The following is a 19,785-nucleotide window of genomic DNA, read 5'->3' on the forward strand; positions in this document are numbered from 1 at the left end:
GCATGTTTTTATACTGTTTCATAAGGTGAAAATGGAAAATATGATAAGAAAAGTAAATTTAGTAGTTAACCTGTACAATAAAACTATTTATCACATTAGACAACATTGTTGGTCTTTCTTAAATTTACAGATTATTTTCTTGCTTTAGTGAGTCCACTTGTGATAATATCTAAGTATATAACATATTGTTTTATAGGTAAACCAAAAGTCTGCATAAAATTGTTTTGGGAAACCAACTGCTAGAATGAACAATATGAACTGAACTTTATTGTCATTACCAGTGCAACAAAATTATTACCAGTACAACCCGTCCAAGAGTAGACAACACCAACATATGAACATAAACATGATCAGACAGAGAGGCAGAGAGCTGCAGAACAGCAGAAAGTAAAATATCTTTCAATAAAATGAAGTAGAAATGTAATGAAGCTCAAAGGACTACAACACTGAGATAAATGATCATAACTGAAATTAAATGGATCAAACAATTGTCACCTTGAAACAGTTATTTCTAATTAAGTAGAAACATTACTTTCTTGAACTTTACAAAGAAATTGAAAACAACAGTTTTGGACACACAAGATGCAGTTCTTTTCTACATAAACATAAGAAAGAACAATTGTTAATATTTTTAAATACAGTGTTTTAGTCAACTGATTATCACGTTTTTATTGAGCACTTATTAAATGAGGTCTGGTTTCCTTTTAGGGTGAGATCTCGTTTGTACCATTTTTTTCCAAAGCCGCGAATGCATCACCAGACAGAGGGCAGCAGTTGGTCAGTTTCTATTTTAAAGCATAGACAGTTAACAGCGTCCAGAGGCAAATCTCGCGTTATTACAGCTTTTACAACTAAAGTAAACGCTCGATTTGTCATTGAGCTTTGTTTAGTTTTTGTTAATCACCCTCACGTATTTATTTTTTTTGTTTGTTTTTTTCATAACCCTTTAAAATGTTTTACTTTTGCTTTCGACTTTTACCATGACATTGCACTAATTTACTTTTTGTTTCATTTTTTCTAAAACGAAATCTAAATTGATTACATTTTAAACTCTTTAACCCAAAACAGGTTTAATGCTTTTTCTTAAAGACCTTCCTCATTGCTTTGATGGGGACAACATTCAAAAGGATATTTTCTATCTAGTTCTAATACAAAGAATTTCAAGAGAACATCATACAAGACATATGTAAAATAACATTAATAGTAATAATAATAATAATAATAATAATAATAATAATAATAATAAAACAGGAAGGTAATTTCCATCTTTTGGGGTATCGAAATGTCGTCTTGTTTGTTAGGTTGATTTAGAAGATGGTCCTGTTTCAGACAACATTACAGGCTGGTAATGTGAATGATAAGATGAGTTTCAATAAATCTACATGCATAAATTAAAGGCGCTACGAGTAAAAGTAGGAATCCAAACAGAAGTTACAAGACAGGTCTAAACCTCAAAGAAGAAAACGAGGACAAAACAAGACATTAGATATTCAAAATGTAAATACTATCACTAAATCTAGTTTTCCCCAAATTCTCAAAAACTTAAAATCCTTTCATTTACTCTTCCTGTTATTCACTTTTAATCTTATTGTAATATTTCATCTATATATGTGGCTTAACATCCCTACATCTCTGCACTATGTAACTGAATCCAAAATAAGTTCATTTCATTGCCAGTATTTAACAAAAAATAGATTAAATGGCACAATAACCATTATCCTGCATGCAGATATGCAAAAACTCATTTTCACAGAAGAAAATTATCCAGCACTTATTTACTTGCACAACCAGAATTGCAAAAACATCTGGGGTCGAGTCTACACACAAACTGATGCAGTTGTAATTACACTGATATTGTCATCAGTTTTCAATCTATCTGATGTTGAAGCATAAATTCAGGTTAAGATGACCTTCAACAGGAGCAAGAATTTCCTGTTATTCATGCAAAATAATTATTTTAAAAGGGAAAGTTACTATAATAATACAAACACTTACATAAAACATATTTATAAGGGCAGCAGAAGGTGTGGTACAAATTTTAAAGCACCGCAGGAAAACAACACTGTCTTTGAAACTAAACTTTCCAGTTCTTGGATGTACAATAGGCTACTTTTATCTGTCCTTGTTTTCTCTTTCAAGTGATCTTATCATAAATGATGTTCATAGCGATACAACATGTGTAAGGCCAGTAAAACATACAACACTGAATAAAAACAAAACATTTGTGCATCTGTGCATTAAACATCTTTTTTAAAAGTGAAAGTAAATGAAAAGATTTTATGGTAGGACTAGGATGGTGCGGCTATCCTTTACATTTCTGAAGGCGGAGCAGTCAAAGTCGACTATGAGGGTCCTCTGCCCGCTCTTGTAGGGGACGATGGGGAACTTGGTACGAACCCTGCAGTTCGGCCGCAGATCGGGAAGTCTGTCGGAGACACAAAAGAAGAAAAAAAAAAAGAAACAACATCAGGAACAGTTTGGTTAAAGTTTAGTTTGTGGACTGAAGTCTACATTTCCAATAGTTGGTCTTCCCCAGATTTATAACAGTGTGAAAGTTGTTGGTAGAGCCTAGAGATTCCTGATCTGAACAAAATGCTGCAAATCTGAGCGATTCAGTCAGTTCTGGAACTAAATTGTAACTTTATTAAATGAAAACCTGAATTTAGTAAAGACATTTACTTTAATGCAAAAATAAAAATCCTGGTAACTTGCTTTAAATGTTTCTGACTACTGATATTGACATTTATAAGACATTGAAAGCACTGGAAACCTACGGAAAAATCATTAGAACTTTATCATCAGTTCATCCCCGTGCTCATCCATCACACATTTACTCACTTGTTCACAGTCTCTCCTTGTAGAAGGCCACTTCCAGAGATGGTGAGAGAGCAGTCCTTCAGTGTCTCTTTCAACGGATTCATGAAAACCCATTCGACACTTGTCTCTTGGTTCACTCTGCTCTGGCCAAAAACCTGGAACAACACAAATACACACATGCTGGGTGTCTCCACTGACCCAATGCTAGTCTCGTAACCATAACCACCACAGCTGAATGCCTAATCCCAACCCTTACCCAAATTTAACTTAATTCTAACTTTTAAACAAAGTACGAACTCCTAAATATCACTGTAGGAACAAAACGGCCTTCCCCAGATTCATAGGAACACCTCAAAAACTAGAATGAAATTAGGTTTTTGTCCCATTTATAAATGAAAAACAACCTCACCCTTACTTTATGTTAACAGTCAGTCTATAGATAAAAATGCAATATAAATGCAAAATTTTAAAGTCATAACATATGCCAGTATTTATTTTAGCCAGCAGTATTTAAGAGATGTTATTGTAAGTGTAATCACACGACACATTTAAAACAACATCTGTATGTCATGTAGAAAAACACTGAACAGAAGCAAAAAGCCTGAGCCTGTTACTGACCGTGATGGAGACCGGAGGGTCCTTCAACACAACGCGGTTCTCAGCCAGGTAAATGTTGTCTGGCTTCTGCTTGTCTGTGACCATGGCTGAAATGTTGATGCTCTTATTCTCCACCATGTATTTACCATAGGCCGAGAACGGGACCACAATAGGGATGGACAGATCTGGTGGAGATAAAAGAAGAGACTGAGATTAAAGCCGGTTTTTCTTTCACCATCCAAACATCAAAGAGCTTCAATTCACTGTAAAAACGAAAGTAACATTTCTGTCTAGAGAGACAGATCCTGAAGAAGAATCACCTTTTCCAGGCAGCAGCGTCTGCTCTGTCACCTCAGTCTGGATGTTACCGGCTGGTGAGCCGTTGTGCTGCATCGCCTGGACACTGATGTTGACGGACAACGTCCTGGGAACGCTGCTGTCACTGTTCAGCACCAGCTTCATTCTCACATCCTCACCGTTCCTGGGAATGGACACCTGCCACAGAATCAGAGGAATGTCATTATTTACACTAGAAATTATACGCATTTAAAACCAGAGCACAGTTAGAGGGGTCACATGGAGCCGTTTCCTGGGGTCAGTAACAGTCATTTGTACAGTTTTGTTTTTTGTTTTTTTTATTTAAAAATGCTCTATATAGGCAAGGATGTGCAGTCTCACCTCTCCTTTTTGATTTATTTATAGAAACATTGGGTCAATCAATTAGCCAAAATCAAAAATTAAAGGTATGCAATGGCGGGAGTGGAACACAGAGCAGCCATGTTTGCTGATGATGTTTTGATCTGCCTGGAGGAGCCGGAGGGGTCATTCAATAAATTGATGTCCATTTTGTTGGACTTTGGGAAGTTTTCAGGCTATAAGGTAAATATCTCAAAAACTCAGGCGATGCTTAATTATATAGTGCCTGCGATTTTATGTGAGAAGTTTTTGTTAGATTGGGACAATGGACACATTAAGTATTTAGGAAGACTAGAAGCCTCTCCAGGTTCTTTCAGGAAAACTGTGAACTAGTATTCTTGGACATAAAAAGCGATCTATATGGAACCTGGTCCCTTTCCTCTGCAATTACCTCTAGAGTAAGTGCTGTAAAAATGACTTTACTCTCCAAACTGCTATACCTATTTAGAAATTTGACTATTGAGGTGAACGAAGACCAATTTAAGGAGTGGGATAAATGGATCTCCAGATTTATTTGGCAAGGTCGGAAACCGGGGATCAAATATTCCACCCTTCAACTCCCCAAGGAAAATGGAGGGCTAGGCCTCCAATGCCTCAGAAATTATTATTGTGCAGCTCATATAGCCCCCCTCTTAAATTGGTGCAATGAAAAATATATAGCTAGGTGGAAGGAGCTGGAGCTCAGTTTATCAAGTCAGTTCCCCATTGAGGCTGCTATAGCGGATAAGGACTGCTTGGAAAAACTAGGGAACCCTTGGCTGACTCACACACAAGTCTGGCAGAAGGTTACCAACTCCTACAAGCTACAGAAAGTATTAAGAATTTTTAGATGGTTTGCATATGACTCAGACTTTATTCCTAATAAATATGACTCTAATTTCAAATCATGTTCAATGCGCGGCCTTTCAACCTTTCTTTAACTTACTTAAAGTAATATTGGCCACAGCTTTGAGGTCCTTCAGTTCAGCTATGGCCTGTAAATTGACCGACCTTTCAGATGTTGAGTCAGTCTTTTTTTACCAAATCCTGAAAAATGCCTGGGATGTGATCCCCTCCAAATCCACTTCAAAACTATTTCCTGTGCCAGAGCTGATAACACCCAGTATATAAAGGCTAAATGGGAAAGGGAATCTGGAATAGGTATTACTACGAATGTGTGGAGTAATATTTGGTCTTTTCAATGGCTGATGTCCAGTTCCATGTCCTGGAGAGAATATGATGGGAAGAATTTCATACTTCAAGACGCCATGCCAGGAAAATTATAAGGGAGCTCCTATGGCATGCTGGAGACAGTGTGGCTCGACTAGTGCTAACCACTACCATATCTTTTGGGAATGTCCCAATTTAAAGACCTTCTGGCAGGGTATACAGGCTTCCCTAAGGGCAGTATTCGGGATTGAAATACCTTGAGGTTTGAAGTTCTCTACCTAGGCCACATTACCTTTATGAAACATAGAAATGAGGTTTAGTTGTTTCAGCTACTCTTAGTGGCATATTTAAATAAGCAATTACGAGGAGGTGGTTGAGCCAACCCTAGAAGAGTGGATTGGAATTATTTTAGAGATTTTTGGATGGAAAATTGACCTACCAAATAAGAATTCTACCAAAATTGGAATTAATGGATTTCATTTATCACCCCTACAAGAGCGGACTTTGTCTGATTGCATGGACGTTTTGATTATTGCAACTTTGCTACTCATATTTTTTGACGGATTACCATTGTAAGGTTTTTATTTATTTTTTTATTTTTTTTTCAGCAGCATGGACATCCCCCATGTCCAAATGTACTGTTTTATATTGCTTGTTTATTCGGTTATTTACTGATTGGGGTTTTTCATTGGCGATCATGTGGGACATGTAGGGCTTTATTCATTTAAGATACATTTGCAGAACTGTTCACAAGAGGAGTGCATGTTCTCACTGATTACTGTTGCAGCTACGTGGCTCCATACTTTAAAACAAAAATAGGAATAATTCAATGTTTTTCTTTTGTAATTTTATATTGCTGTCGATGTTTTTTCTTGTCTTTCCAAAATAAAGATATAATTTTAAAATAAGAAAAATTAATAAAATGTTTAGAAATCTGAAAAAAAGGTGCTCTATAAGTAAAGATAGTATGCGTTTAATTTAATTTAACTTTTATTTCATTGTATTATTTATTTACTTTTAGGCTTAAACAGCTGCACCATTGTAGGGGAAAGAAGTCTCAGTCATTTTTCTTCAGAGTACATCAGTCTAAATGAAATTCTTTCTTTCAAATTGTTGAGAAAAAAGGTGAATATAATACCAGGACATGTTGGCTAAAAGACATTTCTATTCCTGAGGCGTCTTGGTTTGGAGATACTTTGCTGTGATACCAAACCCCATCAACAATTAGCATTCATCGTGTCTTTTAAATGGAGCATCCCTGCAACTCTTTCTTCTAAACCCTCCGAACGTTAATCTCTTTCTAACCTGCCACAGCCCCAGTGAAAGAGGATAAGAAAAATTGAATGCGGGGTCTATTAAATTTTCTAATTTGAACTTTCTCATCTCCTCACTCCTCCATCGCTGTGGCAACAAACAAAATATGTTTCAGTTTCTAAAATGTACCTGCAGGAAAGAGGATCGAGAAGAGAGGGAGCTTGTTGGGGGAGTTATGAAGGACAATACACAGTAGTATCGGTTGCAGAAGTTTCGGTAGTGAATATGTATCACATCAGGTCAGGCTGTGAATTTAATTGAAATAATACTGAATAGGTTTTCATGAATATTCCTATCCTCCGGTGGTTTGGATCATAGAGATAAAACAAAGAACATCTTCAGATTGGCTAAGTATCTCTCTATTAATGATAAATAGTCTTCAAAGCACACTGTTTATTTTGTATTATTATTTGGTTTCATTGAAGTAAAAAAATGATATTTTAATATTATGGGTTTTTTTATATGTATGCGTTCATCACCTTAAAGTGTGAACAACTTAAACCCATAAGGTCTTGTGGTTGGAATATCTTTTAATTTTCCAGAAAGCTAAGCTTAAGCAGAGAGAATGAAGTAAAAGTCATAAAATTTCTATCTTTTTCTTGATTTGTTAAATAAGTTTAGCAAATCTAAGTGAGAAAAGATATTCCAAGGTTTTTCCAAACTTTTCTGGCTTGTTCTTTTGCTTTGATTCAGCTGTGATTTTTAGTTTTGTACCTGTTAACACTTGAAGCATAATGTTTGACTTTTTTAGGAATAAATATGAAGAAAATAACAACAAAGAGTTTTCAGAAGCTGTTTTTTCTGAGCATCTTAACATAAAGGACTGCTTCAGATTTTAAAAGGGGCATCGTGTAACACAAAAACCAAGTTTCTGTTACATACCTCTGCAAATTGCATGACCAGTTGTGGTGGAGGGATGCTGGTTGCTTCTTCTGTGTTTCCATTGTTCGCATTCGCGCCATTTATTTCAATCCAACTATTCTCTAAATGTGCAAGGGCGAATTTAAAGACAGCCCTCTCCTTCTCTGTCCCTGTAAGGATGCTAATTCAGTTAATCATGACAGCTATATGATGAGATGTAGCTACAAAGAGTCATTATTTAGGTCTCTTGCAAAAGCTGAGCAGTTAGTCTAGTAAGAAAAAAAAAATTTAAATTAAGATTGAAGGGATTCCTTATTTTTAGTTGAGCTGACCTTCTCTGTGCTTGTAGGTGTCGGTGATGTCCATCCTCTTATTGGAGCCGACGGACTTGGTGGAGATGTTCTGTCCCACTGTTTTGGTGTCAGAAAATATTTTCACCTCTGACCCGTCAGCTTTGACCTGACGCACAAACGCACAAACAAAAATAAGCAATCCATCAGTGAGGGCTGTAGTATTTGCTAAAAGTGGTTCGGCTGAAGCTCTAGCTCTGCTGACTGACCAGCCAATAACTGCAGTCAGCGTTGACCTCAGCGAAGACAAACGGGACGTCGTATTTGAGATGAGTATCCCCGTTCAGGATGGCTGAGACCGGGGCTGGACCACAACAGTACATACCTGCAGGAAGACGTGAAACATTTAAGTCATAATTTTCTTTCAGTTCTAAAGATTTTTCTCTAATTTATTATTTTATGTTTTGTCACTAATAACAAAAGATCTTGAAAAATGGTTCTGGCTCATCCTGCATGCAGGAGAATATCCATTTTGTCCAAATATAATTTTGGGGGGGATTTTCAGTAGAACTGATGCAGAATAGTGGATGGTGCTGAATCACACCACTGCAGCTAACCAATAAAAGCGAAGTGGACTTAATGACAGTGGCACAAAAATAAATTAATTCAGAGGGCTGTTTTAGAGGAAAATATACTTTCAGAGAAAACTTAGCATTTTTAATTTTGATTCTAATTCAGACACCATTTTGGTTTGGCGCTCAGGGTAAGTACTGTACTCTTTTACATGATTGTAATATCTTTAAAGGTTATTGAGAGTAATTTGTGTCAAAATATTAATTAGTTCGGTGGTCCAAAGTTATACCATACATCTAAAAAATATAAAAAAATGCAGGAGTGAGCGGTGCTCCTAAAACCAGCTGCTGTGAACAGGGCTGTTAAGACAGGGTTGAGAGGGGTCCTGTATGTGGTCCCGATTAGCTGTGGTGTTTTACTAAAGCGCTGTAATATAGAAACTGTGTCAGTCTGTGATAAAATACACATGTCTCCCTTAACATATTAATTTTGAATTCATTTGGTGGATATTATATTAAAGTGTCAAATCTCAAAGTGGATTTATATCAATTTCAGAAAAACTTTGAATGAGAAATAACAGTTTTAAACTTAATGACCAAACTGTAAAGATTCAAAAACAATGTGTTGAAGTAACACTCCCATTACTAAAAAAATAAATAATTCCTCATCTTTTTGGCAGTAAATCTTGGGGTGAACATGAAGAATTAGATCAGGAAACAAAATTTCATCAGAGGAGAGAAAAAAAAAAAAAAAAAGAAACATGTCACAGTTCAAAGTTTATGGGGATAAGGAAGGATAAACGGCTACCATCACTCATCTCCTGCGGTGTAGGATCCAGAACCTGCCAACCATCATATCTGCCATCTTTTGCCAGATCTGGGCGCTTCATCCACCCCTCCACCCAGACGTGGAAGTTCCTGTTAGCAAAACACAGCGTTCAAGTTATAAAGTGCTTTGAGTGAAACTTGTTTATTATTAAAATTAATATTTAATCAAACAACAATCCATCTGATGACTCTCTGCTTGACCAGCTTGATTTAAAACGACACACACACACAAAAACATTAAAATCTGCTTTCATTTCAAAATCAGGATGATTCACTTTCTCTTATTGTATGACTGACATAACCTGATAACGTCTACGAGATTTACTCCTGCTTAAACATTAAGCCTTTAACGCCTAATCAGCTAAATAACGAGAAAAATTTAAAATTTTTTGACCTGAATTCTTTATTTGGTCTTTTAACAAAATGTAAAAATAAATAAATAAATAAATTGCATGTATTACAGCTTATTACTGTGCGATGTATTGTAGGTAAGGGATCCACCGGGGGGACAGATTACATCAGGGTTTTTCAGCAAAGTTTTTACACTGATGCTACAGATCTATAATACCGCTAATTTCCTTCCAGTAAAATCCAGACTAGGAACAACAATACTGATCTGTTCCCAACAGCAGGCTGCTGCACACTCACACTGTAGTGTATTTCACATGTTACTATTTTCTATTATATATTTTCCCCAAATTACTAAAATATTGACATGTTTACATGAGAATTGATTATAGAACATAAATTATCTATCTATCTATCTATCTATCTATCTATCTATCTATCTATCTATCTATCTATCTATCTATCTATCTATCTATCTATCTATCTCTCTCTCTCTATATATATATATATATATATATATATATATATATATATATATATATATATATATATATATATATCACTGTTTTGTGAAGTTTTTAAAAAAGACCCAAAAGGCCTCTGTGCCTGTTTTACTGTAGAAGATAAGGTTGGTATGTGGAAGTGTGGAAACAATTATATTGTAGTTATTATCAGTGATGAAACAACATAGCAGACAAGGTTTTTTACATGTGAAAACTGGAAACAGATTGGTCCTTAGATGAAGGTGAGTTCCCCATGAACATTTGATGACATTTAAAAGACTGGAGAAGAGTGCAACGGGTGGAGGATTTGTTTCTTCACGCTGTGTAAGTTCTCAAAGTGAGAAGTTCAAGCCTTTGTGTCTCACCAGACGCTGTCCCTGGATTCTTTCTCTCTGACCCCGTAGTCGGCGTAGTAATTGTCAACGGTCAGATTCTTGTTGGTGTCGTGAGCAGACTGGAAGTTGCTGACCACTCTGCAGGGGATGCCCAGCAGACGCATCACTGGAACAAAAAATATTTTATTGTAATTCCCATTATTTAGCAGCAATTTGTTTGCTCCACTATTTTTGTGGGGGAAAAACATAAATAAAAGGTACAGAGAAAAAAAATATCTTTTTTTTTTTTTTCATTGTCAAGGACTGCTTTAAGCATCTGTAATTAAAAGAAATAACATGAGAAATGTTGGCATGACTGGGATGGTGTGAGGAATGCAACATGTTTTGGGCCTGTAATGATTATTCCTAAACAAAATCTTTAATTTTGCTTCCCAAACAACAAACAAATGACAATTTCTCATTACTGCAATTTGCAAGACAGCAAATAAATAAATAAGTTTTACCATCAAAATGCCATTTTTAAAATCTAAAATTACAGGATTTCTGGCTGTAAAACAAATTATTTAGATAACTATCTCAGAGCACACATCATTTTCTACAGACCATGTTAAAAGAGTGAATGGAGGAGCTGCAGAATCAGCCATTACCTGAACACATCACGCCAGCAAACACCCAACACTGGCCGTACTTGACCGGGAGGCAGTTGGAGTCTATCCAGCGTTTCAGGATGGCATAGCTGCCACTCCAGTGAGTGGGTGGGACTCCATCCCCAAACTCCTTTCCCCAGTTCCCCTGCACGACGCCGTTGTCGTCTTGGCTGTTAATCTGGAAGGAAACAAACAAACAAAATTCTATTTTTCACTCTAATATTAGCTCACATCAGAAGACAAAAAACACTGGACTTTAAAGCTCATCATTTTACTGGGTCATCAAAGTTTTTATAAGACTTCATGTAGTTCGTTTAATCAAGAAGCAACAAGTTATTTCTCAAATTTAAACCTTAAAACAGATTTTAATAATAAAAATAATAATTTTAAATATGTTTTCAGTCTTTTTTTTTTTTTTTAGTAAAGTATAGTGTTTACTTTAGTATAGTGTTTAATACTGTGTCCAATAAAGTAAAAAGAACCTTTGACAAAATCTACTACACACTCTTACAAACACCATAGTAGGAGCTTCATGAGCTTTACTTTGTTCGCAGCCCCCAAAATGTCATGACTTTGCAACACGGCAGTTTAATTTTGGTACAGAAAAGACAAATGTATATATTCCAGCTCAGTAATGGTTTGTAAGAAGGTATGAAACATAAGGATCTTGTCCTACCATGGCGCTGACTACACGGCCGACATAGATGGGGTTAGAGCGAGCAGAAACATCATCAGCTGGGTTGCGCAGGTGCTTTTTGTTGAGGTCCAGTATCTTCAAACAAATTTTCACCGTGTCCTCTTCAAACTAGACAGAAAGAGAGACGCTGCTCTTAAACTGTGTTTTGTTCATGGAAATGTGGTGGAATATAAACTGCTGTTGCTTCAGTATTCATATTTTGAATGTGATGCTATCTGGTTTTTATGATACTTTTGAGCAGCCATATTCATATTTAAATTATTCAAATTGTATTTAAACCTTCTTTTTTTAATCAGTGGAAGTTATTTGAAAATTCAATAACATTTAATCTTGTTAGAATCTGTAAATATCAGTTCATGTGTTACTGGTGAAGAATAAATGAAGATGGCACATAGCACAAATGAAAAAGGTTTCAGGCTTGCCAAGAAAACCCTGCTGCAAACTCTAAACCTCTGTCAAATCATTGTACAATATGTAACCATTACCTCAGTAAAGGTCAGCTCTGATTTTTGGCACCATCTGTTCTCAAAGTCCCCCAACTGGGGGACCCCAGGTTTTAAAAGGGTACATTTTTTTACATCTTTTTACTTTTTGCTGAAAAAAGTATTCTTGTTTAAAATTTTACTGGTCAAGTGGTAAATAAAAATTAAAATAAAATGAATAAATGACATAAACAAGTTGTTAATAAATATACTACATAATTATTTCAGGTTTCAGACAAAAAGAATAAAATGTCAACATAAAGAACAGCAAAGATAGTTGATCGTTTTGTGTTTTGGTACCTATTTATTTATTTAAATTCTGCTTTAATTCAACTTAATCAAATCTAAACAATAATTAAAGTAAATTGTTTTGTTTTTTTGTTTGTGTGTGTGTGTGTGTGTATTTTTTTTTAATATACTTATAGCTTATTTCAAATGTAATTCAGTTGCCAGAAATAAAAGGAGACAAAAATAAAATCTCTCAAAACACAAAGCTGAATGAGTCTAATATTTATTCATTACACCTATGTGTATTGTTATATCTGATTAATAGTTTTAATCAGAATACTTCTGGTGACAATAATGGTGAAAAGAGAACCAATTAAAGTTACAGCGCTAATTTTAATTAAAGAGTCTGAAAATTGCTCAACTTGAAACTGTCAATTAAAATTTTCTGAGAACAGAGACTACATAAATTCAATAAGGTCTCTTTTTTTAGTTATATATTACCTTTCTGTCACTTTAGTGATGTTTAATTTGCTGATTAAAGTGAATGTTTACAGGGAATAGATTTAAAAAACCATCATTAATGTGGAGCTTTTGCTGTTTAACTCAGTCATCTGTACCTGTCCGTAGTCCCAGTGCATTGGATAGATGTAGTTATCACTTCCTCTGTAGATTACTCCCTGTTCATTCATCACATATTCCTGTTTTTGTGCCTCATCAGATAGAAACACCCAATCATCTAAAGAGAAATGAGAAAAATTAAATGTAATTGTCCCGTATGATGAAAAAATTAAAACATTTAAATATTATTATACGGACAGTAACAGATTTGTCAGAGGAAAAATATGTCAAACCTACCAGGACACCAGGGGTTGAAGAGCACCACCAGGTTTGTCAGCATCTTTTCTTCACCCCTGTGCTGTACCGACAGCTTGTACGCTCCTAGGGGGGTGCTAGCTGAGGGTGTGATGTTTAGATTCAGGGTGCCTGTTTGTGGGGAAGAACCCCCTTGAAGCTCTGCCCTCCATACCGCTTTAGCAGACGGTGAACGCTGCACAGTGTCAGGGATACCAAAGCGGGACTTTGTTCCCAGGTCCTCAGATGGATATTCTCCTGCAGAGAGGAGCCACTGGAGGTCAGGTGGCTATGCTTTCCAAACAGAGTCATCCATTGTTTTTCACATGTCCCAATGTCTGCTAATTTATTATTTTAACACTACCTGTGGCAACTTTACAGCTTCTAAGCAAATGATACGGTTCCATGACATTCAGTACATTTTGGTTTAGGACAGCAGCACAGATCTTGCATCTATTAAAATGATTTAAAACTCATTTTAAAAAGTGACTGACCTGTCACTGCAGTGAAGATGAAGGGATGGAGGTCAGGGGTAAAAGACTGGCTCAGTTTAAGAGTCAGGTTGAAGGACTGGCCTCGCCTCACAATCAGCTGTTCCAATGAGATTTCATGGGTGTGATGTTCTGTGTTGTTGGTCTTACTGTGGACATCCACTTCAGCGAAAACTAAAAGAAATATATATGAAGACATGTGAAAAGGTTTTTACTTATTTCTGAAAATAGGCAAGGCAAGGCAATTGTACATTTCATGTACAAGACAATTCAAATAACCCATCATAAAAAAATGTACAGTTATGAAGTGTTCTTGATCATCTCCTTCATGTCCTTCCGGCAGTGCTCAGTCTGCTCTGATTGGTCAGCTGTAGTGGCCTGATCAGGCACCACCAGCCGACATCAGCTCTGCCAAAGCAAAAAATAAATAAATAAAATAAAATAAAATAAAATGCAGGGTGGTTAGCACTGCAGCCTCACAGCTGGGGGGTGGGTCGAACCTTGAGGGCAGTGGCCTTACTGTGTGGAGTTTGCATGTTCTCCCCATGTATGAGTGGGTTCTTTCCAGGTACTCCGGCTTCCTCCCACCGTCCAAAGACATGCATGTTAGGTTAATTGATGACTAAATTCTCCCTAGGAGTGAGTGCAAGTGTGAATGGTTGTTTGTCCCCTATGTGTTGGCCCTGCGATGGACTGGTGACCTGTCCAGGGTGCACCCTGCCTCTCACCTGTTAATGCTGGGATAGGCTCCAGACCCGTAATGGATTAAGCGGTACAGAGAATGAATGAATGAATAAATAAAATAAAATAAAATAGTTGGAACATTGATTTACAAGTTATGTTTTAAACAAAAGACATATTTTTACAGCGATGAAAGAAGAAATAAAAAGAACAGAATATATAACATAAGGAAATACTAAGATGCTATTTCAGTTGTTGCATTCTGATTTAATAAGTTGGTGCAGGCAAAACAAACAAACAAACAAACAAACAAACAAAAAAAACAACTTTTAAATGGGATTTTACTATCACACACAGTTTAGTCAAACAGATGCTTACATGTCACATACATCAAATTAAAGCCTGTAATGCTTAATACCTGAGCTACACACAGTCAGAGGAGTAGTGGAAAGTTCTGGAAAACATAAGAAACTGCCAACCAGAAGTCACAGTGACTAATTTCTGCACAGTGCTGAAACCATGGTGGGGTTGTAACTGAAAAATGTAAACCCACTCGTTACAGGACCATTTTGCACAAAGAAGAAATGTGTGTGTGTGTGTGTTTGTTTGTTTGTGTGTGCGTGTGTGTGTGTGTGTGTGTGCGTGTGTGTGTGTATGATCGGGGCATGCCACAACAGGACAGCACAGGAAAGCATCATTACACACCTTCCTGGCAAGTCTGCCAATCCTCAACGGCAGGTGTGAAATGTACAGTGGCACAAAATAAGTAAATAAATAAAAAGAAAAAGAGGCATAAAAAATAAACAAACTTATTCAGATTCAACCACAGTCTGAAGGAGAGGCAACATGAACATAAAGCTGAAGTTTCAGCTGGTGTCTGGGGACATACTGTCATGGTTTCCAGTCTGGCCCCCCTGGCCCACGCCTTACTTGGCCATGTTTCCTGTCACTTCTCTACCTGTTCACAGCAATCAGCCAGTTTCACCTGTCCCTCTCTCCTATAGGCGAATCTTTTGTGACGTCAGTGTTTACCTTTTGCCGCATTGCATCACGGTATTGGGTGGCAAGAAGCTGCATCTGTTAGCTGGATTTCTTTGCGTTTGGAGTTTGAGGGCGATCTACTACATGGTTCACTCGTGTTGTGTGATTGGCTGTACGGCTCGTTGGGGGCCCAACAAAAAGTTTTTCCGCATTCCCACCGAAAAAGACCCCGAAAAAAGAAGGAAATGGTTACGTGCTATGATACGTGCTTTGATACCTGCAAGCCTCACTGGTACACGCAGCTGTTGTGAGTCCTATCCTGACCGCTGTTTCTACTTTAAACATTAAAGCTGCTACATGACTGCATGTTTCTCCTAGACTGGATTTGAAAGAAAAATTTTGTAAGATGTTATTATCGTTTTTCACGATAGACCAAACGCCATTTAAATTATAGTTAACAGGACCAATAAAATTGAAAAACAGTCATTAGATTTAAAATGAAAAATTCAAAGGCACTGATAAATAAAGCCTTACCCGGCTTTGCAGTCGCAGTGACATGTGATTATTTCACCGTTTTCTTGGGCGATCACCCACGGAAGATGCGAATCACGCTGTGACTCTGCTTGGCCGGGTCTGACCTCCGCTTTGAGCACGACCACTGATTTTTGTTTCACCGAAAAGATTGGCCCAACCTTTCTTGAAACAAAATAGTTATAAGCTTCGAGGCTTTTAAAAGCTTTTAACCTCTCGTGGGTGAAGGGTCCAGGGCTTTCAACTAAATAAGAATAAATATCTCCCCAGCACATCTGTGGCCAAGATGCAGGTGAGTCAGACCAGTATTTTTCGTCATCCCAGACTTCATATGGGCTTTGTATTTATTCGATTTTGTCTGCAACACAAATTTTTAGTTTCTCTCTAAACCTCCTCTGGTCTTCGGAGCTTAGCGTACTTATATAATTTGGATTTCGCCCGCTTACTTTCTTGTTTATGCTAGCAGGTTCCGCCATCTCAACAGGTCTTCTTGCCACCCAACCACACGCGCATGCGCAAAAAGATGTAAACAAAGATTCGCCTATTAATCAGGAATGACAACCCCACTTTGCCAGATTGTCTGTAAACCTGTTGTAATTGCTCTCCACCCTTGTGTATTATGCACCAGAATGTTGATCGGATCTGTAGTCATGGTGTGATGAAGCCCAGGAATGTGTTGAGTTTTTCTGGACAATTCCCTCGCCAAAAGTTTCATTACTCAAAGCCTCGTTTATCAGCTGAGAGTACTGACATGGTAGCCAAATTTGCCTGTGCTGATCGCACGAATACAGGCTGTTCGCTGTTTGTCTTAACAAATTTACCAGTCAAATACATAAGAACTGTCCGGAATCACTCTAGTTTCCTTGGTAAAGAGAGCAGGCAGAAGCAGTTACGAGCATGCGCAAGTGACGTATCCGTAAATTATTAGGAAATGTCCATTAGGGATGGTCACTTTAAAGGAGATGGTAGGAGCATTTTTTTTTTTTTTTTTTACTATATTGCTTAAAATCCTCTTCACATCCCGACTGCAGCCAATTAATTAAATGCTCTAGCACACAAATAAAAAATGTAGTCACCTGTGAAACGGACAGGACTGAAAAACACCATGCAATCATTTTAACCAGCCTGTTCTAAAAGATTGGCTGGGAATGGCTTTCAAACTCAAATGCCATTTGTCCCTCCACCCTTAACACCTCTGTGCATGCTCCTCTTCTGGTTGCATAAAACCCTTTTGATTTATCTTTTTCCTTCTTTCTTCTATTAATAAGCTAAATTCCTATGTTAAGTCTGTCTTTGAAATCCTATCTACACAGCTGGCAAGCATCTCTGACACTCCCAAAACACACAATAATGAAGTTCTTGCTATGCAACCTCTGGGAGGAAAAAAAGGATAAACTTACCAGATTGTTTAAACCTGGCTGCCATCTGTGCAGAACCTTCCTTCTTACAGTGGAAACAACAAAGTGAAATGTGATGTAGTAGACACTCGGCAGGATACTGACAGGTGACTCTGCCCTGGTGGTTTTTAAAGCGTCTTGTCACACCTTCCCTCCTTTCACCTCAATTAGAATTGTCACAACATCACTCACATTTTCTCAACAGCTCATAGGGCTGTCACTGAAAATTTACCTTACTGCTCTTAAACTGTGTGGGAATTTACCCACGTTATCAATGTATTTCTGACACGTTCAGTACAGACAATAGGTGCCATTTCTCAATCAATTTATAATCAAATCATTTTATATTGGTAATTATTTTTGATAATACAGTAATTTACTTTCTTAAAGGACATGATGAACCTTCTTTTGTCTATGATGTGGAAAGAAAAGATCTAAAATGTTTCCCTATATTACCAGATTGTGACAGAATCTTTGAAACAATCACTACAAAAGCCTTTGATGTCCACTCATCCATGCACTGATATGCACACAAAGAAGATGCAGCTCATTTAATGTTAAAAGAGGGATGAAAACAGAGGGAAAAGTCTTTAGAAAGTAAAAAAAAAAAAGAAAAAAAAGAAAAAGAAAATGGGGAATACCCCTATTGTGTCAGTGTAGAACATCAACATGCAGGATAAATTGAGACTATGTTTATACCTGATTAGGTATTTCACTCTAATCATAAACTCCAACAAAATATATAAAATACCTCAAAAATATCAAATAAATGTTTTGCTAAGGAGCAAATAAGATACACTGTAAAACTTGTTTAGCTATGTTACATGTAATCTTCCTGCAGGACATCACATAAAGCGCATTTCATGACAAATGTTGCAAGAAAAAAAGAAGAAAGCAGAAGACTTCAGTTGTAAGGCGAAGGAATCACTTTCAGCAAACAGATAAATGAAGTTAGTACAGTTAGCTCAATAAAACGTAACAGACTAAATCTTGCTAAATTATTTTATTTTAAAACTAGAAAGAAAAATGACAAAAAAAAAAAAAAAAAAAAAACACTCTTGCTGAAACTTCACCAACTCTGCTTTGAAAATACAAAGTCCACTGAGACTCTGGACTACACAGATAAATTTTGACATGACCTGAGCTGTCTAGGTGTCAAACGTAGACAAGCGTTGCAAAAACAAGAAAAGAAACCAAGTGACAGGTTGATCAAAAGATTAAAAAAAGAATACAGGAAAGAATGAGAGGCGAGACAAGATGTCGAGAGAAAGGGATGGGCTCATATCAGAGAAAATTGCAATCAACCAACACCTCTTATTACGTTATTAAACTTTTGATGCATGCAGTAATTGCTTCATACTGAGAATGAATCACTGACCTGAAATCTAACAGAAACTGTGGTTTCCTCATAGTCACATGTTATGTGAGTTGAAAAAAGCAGTTGAACTCAATAACTACACCACAGTAAACCATCAGTAGAAAAATAAAAAAATAGATCAGTCAAAGTATTATATCAAATATCACAATATCATATACAGATTAAGAAAAATCATCTAATATTTTTGAACTTGAATGTAAATATGAGCATATATTTATATTAGGGCTGTCAAATGATACTGTATTGTATCTACAGAAAAAGCCGATGCTACAAATATTTACTGTTAACTGACCTTCCCTTGGGTAAACGTCAGATGTCCAAGGGTCAGTAAATGCAGCATGTAATGTACTTCTATATGTTGTTCTAAATATTTTTACCATGTTCCAGATCATAATTCAGAATTCATATATCATAGATGGACAGAGCCTCCGTGACGCCACCCGTAAGTTTCTGAAGAGCTGAACTGAAGCTCATTGGTTAATTGACATGATCCGACTGTCACCATCTTGGCAGCATCACCTGTGTCTTCATTCTCGGGTGTTAAAACACCCCCATTCTCCATGGGGGCGATGTCTTTAGGTTGCTCCATTAACTCTGTATTTATTCTCAGATCCATCCATAGAACCACCTGGCTTATCTTTCCCACCATGTTTCTCCACGTCGCGCTGTTATAACAGAGAAATGACGGATGTATGGGGCTTGTCATGCCGCGCATGCCTTAATTGCGTTAAAAATTTTAAATTTATAAATGAACACAATAAACGGTTATTTTTGACAGCCCTAATTTATATTAATTTATTTTTCTGCTCAAAATAAAACAAACAAAAAAAAAAAAAACTACCTGAACCGTGTGCTTCATACCTTCCTTACTAGGAATAAAAGTGGGCAAAATTGGAAATTCATAAAATATTAGCAAGGATTTTGTGAAATGCATTAAGATTAATATTATGATTTTCTCCTAAAGATGGAGAAAGGAAGACAACATGAGACTTCAACCAGGACATGAAAACTTGAGCAAGCAGCTCAGGCTGAAACAGAATACATTATGCATAATCTTCATTAGTTCTTCTAAGAAAAACTGGTGTCAACAACAGTAGATATGAAATTAGA

At 36.7% G+C, this 19,785-nt stretch overlaps 1 protein-coding gene across 1 annotated transcript; it reads right to left on the minus strand.

The window, feature by feature from the left end:
* Nucleotides 1-289: 289 nt before the first annotated feature.
* Nucleotides 290-17,365, minus strand: tgm8 (transglutaminase 8). The gene is made up of 15 exons (XM_041978949.1): nt 17,301-17,365; nt 13,711-13,881; nt 13,220-13,474; nt 12,982-13,100; nt 11,634-11,762; nt 10,958-11,135; nt 10,341-10,476; nt 9,105-9,214; nt 7,994-8,109; nt 7,767-7,893; nt 7,456-7,604; nt 3,735-3,909; nt 3,436-3,599; nt 2,839-2,972; nt 290-2,425 (listed from the first exon to the last, which is right to left on the minus strand). The coding sequence occupies exons 1-15, from the start codon at nt 17,323-17,325 to the stop codon at nt 2,278-2,280; spliced, it is 2,136 nt and encodes a 711-aa protein (XP_041834883.1). The 5' UTR covers nt 17,326-17,365; the 3' UTR covers nt 290-2,277.
* Between the last annotated feature and the right edge of the window lie 2,420 nt (nt 17,366-19,785).

Source organism: Melanotaenia boesemani, chromosome 3 (assembly GCF_017639745.1).
Source record: "Melanotaenia boesemani isolate fMelBoe1 chromosome 3, fMelBoe1.pri, whole genome shotgun sequence".
In the NCBI taxonomy this organism is placed as follows: domain Eukaryota; kingdom Metazoa; phylum Chordata; class Actinopteri; order Atheriniformes; family Melanotaeniidae; genus Melanotaenia; species Melanotaenia boesemani.

What these genes read in the sequence shown, in the direction of transcription:
- tgm8 (XM_041978949.1), bottom strand. Translation starts at nt 17,325, where the DNA reads ATGGCAGCCAGGTTTAAACAATCTG. An exon ending in TGCTGGCGTGATGTGTTCAG is followed by an intron (nt 10,477 to 10,957) that starts GTAATGGCTGAT and finishes TTTTTGTTCCAG; the next exon opens with TGATGCGTCTGCTGGGCATC. An exon ending in CAAGGAGAGACTGTGAACAA is followed by an intron (nt 2,426 to 2,838) that starts GTGAGTAAATGT and finishes TGTCTCCGACAG; the next exon opens with ACTTCCCGATCTGCGGCCGA.